The sequence below is a fragment of the Lampris incognitus genome, chromosome 16, assembly GCF_029633865.1.
Source record: "Lampris incognitus isolate fLamInc1 chromosome 16, fLamInc1.hap2, whole genome shotgun sequence".
Classification (NCBI taxonomy): Eukaryota; Metazoa; Chordata; class Actinopteri; order Lampriformes; family Lampridae; genus Lampris; species Lampris incognitus.
Window position 1 is genome coordinate 21,717,171 of NC_079226.1, and position 8,969 is coordinate 21,726,139.

Below are 8,969 nucleotides of genomic sequence, written 5' to 3' on the forward strand. Positions count from 1 at the left end.
CTCTCTAACACCCCCCCCTCCACACACACACACACACACACATACATGCAGTAAAACATATAGTGAGGGCAACTTCACCATTGGAGGTTCAGACCATTAGTCCACATATGGTAGACGTTGTCCTCATTGTCTGGAACCAACCAGCGAATCGTAGTAAGTTGCATCTTTCCCTTCCCCATACTGGATGATGGCCCGGATCTCTGCACACAAGTAACAACTCAATTATCTGAAGCAGAGGTAAAATAAATAAATTGATTCGTAGACATTTATTCGGCGGCTGCAGACCACACTCAATCACACAGCTGGTAGTTACCGCAATGGTGTGGCCTGAGAAGCCTAATTGAAAAAAAACATGTTTACGTTGAGGCCGGAGAATGCCTGCCCCCCGGTGCCTCGTGGACAAAAAAAAAAAGTGTTATAGGACAGTAGTGGTGGGTCTGTGTGAGCGGTCCAGTACCCTGTGACCCATGCCCTCTCATTAGTGGGACGTGGAGCAGCGGAGTACCGCGCTCCCCAGGTCATGTTACATATGGCTTGCAGTCTGCTGCGTCGCATTAAATGTCAGCTTTGAAACCATCTGAAAGATCAGAGGTCAGCGTTTTTAATAAGGCCCGGGTTTCGAGGGGGTTCCCTCGGTTTACCGCTCGCCTATGTATGTTTTACGTTCACACGTTGGAAATCGTGGGCTAAATTTTATATTTAAAAACTGATACTATTTAAATATGGGGGGGTCACCTCTTTTTTTTTCCTCTTTCAATGAAAAATCACACAAAGGGATATACGTACATTTTGGTTTGCCCTACACGTAATTTACCTGGAAGTAAAAAAAAAAGAAGACATTTCTTGTAAAACTACGCTGCATATCTTCTGTACAAACAACATTTCTGTTTCTTCCCTGCAGAATTCACAGGCATAATACCAAGGTGGAATTTGGGAGTTTTCTGCGGCCCCCTCCCCGTGAGACCCATAGGACATGGGCTCTTGTTGCAAATGGGACATTGTTCTGGGTTCCAACAAAGCCGTTTTCACCCTCTTCAATATTGCAGGAGTTACCTGATACCTAACAATCAGTTAATCCAATGCCCATGGCGACGAGGTCACCTGTGCACAGGTAACTTTATCCTAGTTGCCTGCCTCTCTCTCTCTTTCTGCAAGTCTCTCTCTCTCTCTCTTTCTCTCTGCTCAACAGTGAGCACAGACAAACAGCCTCTGTTTATTTAGGTCATCAGTTCGATCATATAAGTTTTCCAACCAGGATCCACGGACGGGGGGGAAAACCTTCATACTCCAGTGAAGCGATATTGTACATAAAATTTCCCGCTGTTCATCCACTTATCCACCCCCCCCTCCCCCATTTCATTTGTTCTTCCTGGTTCAGTTGAGAGCCCGCTGAGTGAGCCAGCACTGGGTGGAAATTCATGGATGATCCCCCAAAGCCATGAGAGGAGTTCAGGCTCTTTTTTGGACAGAGACCCAGTGTTTGTGAGTGACAGCACTTTAGATTCACTCTTCCACATGTTGGAAAGGGGGTGGGAGGTGGGGTGGGGTGGGATTGAAGCAGGGTGGATTGTTCAGCATTAGCCCAGGGAAAAGGCCCTCGGAGCGGACAGGGCGGTGGGGAGCTGCAGACCCCCCACCCATAAGAGCTCTACCTCTGGAAATCTCATTGCTGTTTATTTGAATTACAGGGGCTGGGATGAGAAAAGGAGGGCTAATGAAGTCCAGGTTGCCAGGCATGTGCAAACTATCACTGCAGGTTTGCAGAGAGCGGCTCTGGGCTTGGTGGATTACTGCATTACCGCTGGTTTTTCCCAATCCACATACGATTTGGCTGCATAAAGCTCTTAAGTTTTGGGGCAACATATGCTTCGTGCATTCTTATACACTTCGATGCATTAAGAGACATATATTGTACGTCTGGAATATTGAAAAACCCAAAGAGATGATTCTCTAATTTTATCACAGTCTGCGTGTGGATTCATATAGGAACGCTTATATACAACTTGCCCATGTTATGTTTTTATAAATATAAACATTTATTGCAATATGGAGTTTTAGAAAAATACATTCACATCATTTCAGATAACAAACATAGAATTCAAACTAAAATTTAAAAAAAAAAGACAATCAGTTTTACTATTTGCCCTTGGCTCATGTTTTTTGTTGTTGTTGTTGTTGTGTGTTTTGATGATAGGTTACTGAGGGTGCTTATTCTGCCCATTCAGTTCGATGGGATTGTGACGTAAAACCTGGGTGGGGAAAAAAAAGAAACTGCTATTGGTCACTCTGTGGACGAGGACCCAGGATGCTCTGATAAATTGCTACATTCGTTCATTCATTCGTTCACCAATTTGTTCAAACCTTTATTCAACCGTCTCGTCTTCTTATGCTACTATGGTCATGTTTGCTGTGGGAGGCCAAAGACACGTCTGACAGACTAGCTTTGCATTCTCTCGTCTGCGTCTCATCTGACAACCAAGAAATGTGGTGGCGGTGGAAAAGCTTGTGTCTCTGAAGCTGTGATGTCACACCCGTCCAAGAGCCGCCGCAGAACTTTACATTCAAGGTTCTGCAGAGGACACGGGGAGTTTAAAAGGCACTACAGTCCAAAAACATCGAGATGCTATCAGAGAATGAATGTGGGACCTTTTCTGGTACCTCTCTCCGTTTAAAAGGTGGGACTGAAAATAAAGAAAAAGAAATGACATACTGCTTGTAGATCTGCTCTTGCAGTGAGTGTTCACGACTGTCCCTCGTCCCTCATACAATCAAGTATCATACACACTGAAGATATGTTTGCATCTGACTTTGTAGAAAAATATCCTATATGTTTATTGACATTTTAGGGGACACGTCCAAATAAAACACCATACAGTATAGCATCATCACAGCCGGGTAACACACTACGAGCTGCAGCGTTTATAAAGAAAATATGGTGAACAACATAAGACGGTGTGACCTTTTGATCATCTCCCATATCTTGGTCTCACCAGTTGCTACTTGTTAAGGCATTTAAGCGAAATGGTGCACGTTTGTTGAGGTTTGTCATCCTGACAAGCCCATCAAAACAGAGGGCTGCATGAAACATGTACAATCATCTGTTGCAGTGGTGTCATGGTGGTGCAAATACCGAAAACAGACCAATGCAATTTTGACATTTTAAATAGTGGAAAAGGCACATTCATCTCAACGCAGCTCCTATCCACGACACCCACCATTTTGCACTGATCCTTTGTCAGTATGGTGTTAACTGCGGGTACAGTGACCCCCAGACATGCTGCTTCTCAAGTGAGAGAATTTCCCGAATTTACTGAAGGGGGGACAAAGTGGTAAAAATCAGCAACCTTTGGTGTGTAATGAGAAACCTCGAGCTGTTCGCATATGCGGTCCCTCAGCGGAGCTGGGGTGGTTTAAGTGACCATTTTCGCCGGGACGCTTTCCCTCTTCCCCCTACCAAATGACCTTTTTAGTTTGACCCAGATGACGCATTTAGTTTGGAGGAACATCCTGGTCACGTGACTCGGGACATTCCAACACCTGTTTCTGCAGATCAAATCCACTCAACAGGAAGTAGCAGGTGCTGTCTATAAAAATGTACATTTAAACATGGCTCAAACACATATAGTTCCTACAGTTGTAATATTTTTTTGTTTTGTTTTGTTATGTTTGGGGCTTTTAAAAGATGTCATAGATTTTTGTTTCTCATTCATTATGCCAAACAAAAGGTTGTGCATCTGAACAGAGTGCATTGAAAAAGGCAAATGAACAAAACGTTTGCAAATAATTTAACATTAAGAAGAAATGAATGGTAAAAAAAAACACACACACACAAAAGAAAAAGGATTCATTATACCATTGCCTGGGCCAGCATGAGTGCTTCTGAAAAGAAATGGGTTTCAGGTTAAAGGTCAGCCATGTCCTCATCCATCTGCACTGTCTGTAGTTTGGCTAGCTCCTTCCCTTCTACAGTCTCCATCTCCCCACACATCGCTCGCACCATGTCATTCACCCCACCTGAGTTGGAGCCATCCACCTTGTCCTCTGACATGGTGATGTAGTTGCTGTTCATATTAGGGGCCAGCAAGTGTGTGGACGGAGCTGACTGAGCCTCGTGGCCTCCAAGATACTCTGTGGGCTGGAGGTGATGGCCGTTTGGGTCCGTTTGGGCCATCAAGGGCGTGCTGACGGTAAGAGTGGTGTAGACCTCAGGCTCAGGGCTGGTTGAACTGATGGTGGTCACATCAGGGGTCGAGACGGGGCCCTGGCTTGACGGGACCACATCTGAGCTGGAGGTGTAGCTGATCTGGCCGCTGGGGTCTAGGTGAAGCCCATGGTGGTATGAGGAGTAGACACCTCCCTCCATTGGCTCCTTCTTGATGGAGGTCTGACCAGTGCTGCCCATGCAATAGAGCACTGTGCTGTGGTGCAGGGGTGTCATGGTCATCTTTTCCTGCTGCTGTTGTTGTTGTTGTTGTTGAAAGGAGTCCTCGCTGGAGGATGTCACTGCTACATTGTTCAACGGCATGGTACCTGGAATAACGAAATGGCAGATGAACACCTAGCTCTTCCCCCCTTTTCATAATTTCATTTATATCCTTATATATAAATCCCCTTTTCACTTCTTACAGTGCAATACGCTAAACATACAGCTAGACTCAGCCTCATGTCACTGTTATGTGTCTCGCACACTTCATGTTCTTTGGATCTGACCTTGCGGTGCCTCAGAAAATGGAGGACTAATGTAAACGTCTGCCAAGGAGCAACAGAACGCTTTCTTTTTTTGTTGTTTTTCCTTATTATTCATCCCGATGTGGATTCTCTGCTGTATGTCAAAGAAAGTGGTGTAATGGCAACTTTCCCCTTTAGCGTATTTCTGGGCCTCTGATTATCTGAAACATATTCCCCTCCTCCTTGGTCTGGAGATCAAGAGTGTAATGATGATGAGTGATCGTGACTTCAGAACCTGTGTTGTATTCATCCCCTGGGTTTTCAGAGGACCACCATTTGTGTGTATGTGTGTGTGCGTGCGTGCGTGCGTGCGTGCGTGTGTGTGTGTGTGTGTGTGGCCTTGTATTATTTCTTCAGCTCTGTGTAGTATCAACCCTTTGGGCTCAGACCCAAACACAGACAAGCCAAGAATATAGCAGCTCAGTCACACTGGATGTAGTGGAGGCCTGTTGACAAACCAACAGGGAGCTGCAGCACTTCACGGCAACTTTCAAAAAAGGCAAAGGGCCTGGCTTTTTAAATGTATCTCATTAAAATCACCATACATACAGATGGCAATAAACTGTCCAACCTTTCAATGCATGGGAAAAAGAAGCTTGTAAACTATTAAGTTCTGACAAAATAAACCAACATACTATTTGATGAACCCACCTTGTGTAATTGTTGAGGAAGAAGAGGCAGAAGACAGCTGCAGGGGAGGAAGACTCACGTCACTGTTGAGTAGTGAGCCTCCATTGCTGCCGGAGACCTCACTGGGTACCTGGACCAGGCTATAGCCTCCCAGCTGGAGTGTGCCTGACGAGGAGCTGAATGTCAACACCGAGGAGCCCCCGTTCTGGGCCGCCATAGTGTGCACCCCTTCTAGTTTCACTTCTGCCCCATTCACACAGCCAGAGTAGGGAGCGTACTGGAGGGTTGAGTCCTCAGCAGAGCTGCCCAGTCCCTTCTCCTGCCCCGATGGCATCTGCATGTCTACACCAGAGCCTCCGAGCAGGACCCCTCCAGATGGCCTCAGAGGGTTGAAGGCCAGGGGTTGTATGCCCAAATTCAGCCCATTGAAGAGGATGTTACTCGGACCATGGAGGTAAGATGAGCCACCATTGTGGAAGGCAGTAGAGGAGTTGTTACTGGTGACAAGATTCCCATTGTAGAGCCCCCCACTGCTGGATCCAGCTGGCATCTTGATGTCCCCGATCTGTTGGATGACCACCCCACTATCGAGAGACCCTGTCTGAAGGGGGAGACCCCCATGGGTTATCGCGCCATCTGAGGAATTGGAGAGAGGGCGAGGAGACAATTCCTCTTGCCCTTTGCTCGACTCATCCTCTGTACTGTGGTTTCCATCAGATTCGCTGTAAAAAAAGACATTTGAAAGATGATGAGAGGCTGCAAGACAGCAAGGAAACAAAACAAGTAGGCCTAACTGCACCAATAAGAGGTTACGTTACTGGCAAAAGATAATCCTCACGATCAGCATTCTTTGAATGTATACGAGGAATTTGACTTGTTTACCAAATGTTCATAAGCATGGCAGATTGCAAAAACACTGAATGCTTCTCAAAAAGATGTTGCGATTATCACTTATTTGTGCACCTCTGAGTGAAGAACTGGGGTAACAGCATATAAAAACATTCCCTCAGCCAAACAAATAATAACACCATAACTTCAAGTTTGAAGCTGAAACTAGTTCACCCGCCAACAGATTTTGAAAAAAAAAATGAAGACAACTTATTCCCATTTGTTGCCCAAGAGTGGGCTGCCCTTGTGACTGTGTAGATTTGTGTAGCCTAACTGACAAAAACAAGCACCATCAGCAGCGGTCCTGAAACCATTTGGTGCAATAAACTCCACTGTGGCAAATGCAAGCAATGGTAGCATGGCAGGACAAATGGTTACAAGTGTGTTTTTTATTTTGCATTTGATTTTTCATTAAAAAAGGTGGAACAATTTTGAAATTTCGACTCTCTCCCTCTCTCCGTATAGGCTATAATAACATTATAAACGATGTCGACGCCGACTGCCATTGGAACTTCAGACCTTGTTTTGAAGAGTGACTCAAACAGCTGCATTTCCCCCTCACTTCACCCCCCTCCCCGTCTTTTCTAAGAAAAGAAAGAAAGAGTGCCATTGATAAAAGTATTCCAGGCGTTCAGCGATAGCTGCCATCCAGTTTTTTTCTGCCAAATTCAAAGTTTTTTATTTTCAGATTGTTCTTGTTCTTCGTGATAGCGTTATGTTCAAGCAATGTTGAGCATTACGCTTGGGCAATAACGTGTCTGCGCTTGTGTGCGTGTTTGTTTATGTGTGCGCGTGTTTGTTTATGTGTGTGTGTGTGTGTGTGTGTGTGTGTGTTGGGGGGCGGGTAGATAGAGATAGATAGATAGAGAGAGAGAGGTCACCTCCACCCAGGTGCGCGTGAGCTTTGTTCGCAAGAAAGAAAACATGAAAGGAGGTGTATTTCTGTCTGTCTGTGTGGGGGATTACGAAGTGAAGCGCTGAAGGCGAGGTTTTAAGGATCCTTTTGGTCTCGGAGAATAAAAGTAATACATGATTTATGTGCTGACTGAGGTATAGGGACGCGGGCAAATGCGCCGACGCGCGCGCGCGCGCGCGCACAGACTCACGCTCACACACGCACACCACCGTAATAACGCATACATATATCGTTTCTTCTTGTACTCCCGAGTCTGTATCTTCGATCGTTTTATTAGTTATTCCACTTCAATTGCTTGGGGGGAAAAAATCAAATGAGAATAGTACGCAAGTTAGGCTAGTTAGTGTCTTAAGTTCATTTGCTCCTTGCGGCTTCCATGCTCGTAGCACTAACACGCATGAAACCCGAGCTGAATGGCAACCGCTTCATATTTCAAAACATTAAAAGCGTGCTGCTGACCCTATATGCACACTTTTCCCCCATTTTCTGAATAATCAACAGTTAATGATTAACGCTGTCAAGTCGCATTCCGAGTAGAGTACAGGACTCCGCCGGTGAGTGTGAAATAGACCGGGGGGGGGCATACACACACTACACTGGCTGTGCTACTCCGAAGCCAGCTTCGTCCTTGGTACGCAGACCCTCTCACAAGACCTCCACGGAAAGTCACACAAACACATTTAGCACCCCTCGTCTCCATAGCGCCTCGGCCAGATTTTTATTTGTCAACACCACGGATAAACGACATTTACGATCGAAAAGTCGCTCATTTCTCCTCCTCCTCCTTCTTCTCTTTTTTTTTTGGAACCTCACCTTTTTGACTGCGCCTCGGACGGGTTCCTGTCCCTCTGTCTCCTGTTTTTGAACCAGTTGCTGACCTGGGTCAGGGAGAGTCCTGTGATCTTGGCGAGATTCCTCTTCTCCGCGGGAGAAGGGTATCTGTTTTGCTTGTACAGGTCCTTCAGCGCGTTGCGGGACCTCTCTTTGAAGCAATACACGGTCTCCTCCCCGTCCCAGATAGTCCGGGGGAGCGGGTACTTCCTCCGCAGGCGGTACTTGTCCACGGCGCCCAGCGGTCTCCCGCGGGCCTTCTCCGCCTCGGTGTAGCGCGCCTTGTACCACAGCTCCTGCAGGGAGGAGTGGTTGGACGGGCTGAAGCTGTGGTTCTCCAAAATGCTGTACAGCTCCTGGTACCGGGCTTGGTGGAAAGCCACGAGTGCCTGCGCCTTGAGGATGCTTTCGTTGCCCCGCAGGAGATCGCTTTGCGGCAAGGACCACAGAAACCTCGCCAACCGGTCCACGTTGCCTCCCTGCTGCAACGCCTCGCACACGCAAGCCACTTGCTCCGGGGAGAAGGCCAGGGAGGAGGAGGCGCTCACCAGTAGCTCCGTGTGGACCGCATCCGTGTTGGAAGTTGCGCGCTCCATAGACAACTCCGCCGTGTCCAGCGCCAGCAGCTTGATGCACTCTCTCTTGTCCGTCTTCACATTTTCCTTCTTAATGTCATTTGCTGTTGTGACTTCTCCAGAAGAAGAAGACATTTTTTTTTTTACAAAGTCTATAAGTCACTCCTCCCAGGTTTCGGCAAAGCCTTCGGCCGATCAGGTTACCTCCTCGCCATGCGAGTGCGATCGGATATCTGACAGCAGCTGTAAGTGGATAGCTCTCCTCTTTTCGCTCCAACGTGACTTTTACTCTGCGGGAACTGTGGCGAGAAGGAGACGCCGGGCTCTATCTGCAGGAGAGCCTCGCCATTGGCCGCGGAGGGCTCCGCGAGGGAGGAGCAAGCGTGCGCTCACAGACAAGA

At 47.0% G+C, this 8,969-nt stretch overlaps 1 protein-coding gene across 1 annotated transcript; it reads right to left on the reverse strand.

The window, feature by feature from the left end:
* Positions 1 to 3,614: 3,614 nt before the first annotated feature.
* six4a (SIX homeobox 4a) lies at positions 3,615 to 8,703 on the reverse strand. The gene is made up of 3 exons (XM_056295730.1): positions 7,976 to 8,703; positions 5,380 to 6,080; positions 3,615 to 4,530 (listed from the first exon to the last, which is right to left on the reverse strand). Exons 1-3 carry the CDS (start codon positions 8,701 to 8,703, stop codon positions 3,902 to 3,904), a joined length of 2,058 nt encoding a protein of 685 aa, XP_056151705.1. The 3' UTR covers positions 3,615 to 3,901.
* Between the last annotated feature and the right edge of the window lie 266 nt (positions 8,704 to 8,969).

Excerpts from the sequence above, each read along its gene's own strand:
- six4a (XM_056295730.1), bottom strand. The coding sequence starts at position 8,703 with ATGTCTTCTTCTTCTGGAGAAGTCACAACAGCAAATGACATTAAGAAG. Across the intron at positions 6,081-7,975 it reads TCCGAGGCGCAGTCAAAAAG|CGAATCTGATGGAAACCACA; the intron begins GTGAGGTTCCAA and ends CTTTTTTTACAG. Across the intron at positions 4,531-5,379 it reads TTCCTCAACAATTACACAAG|GTACCATGCCGTTGAACAAT; the intron begins GTGGGTTCATCA and ends TCGTTATTCCAG.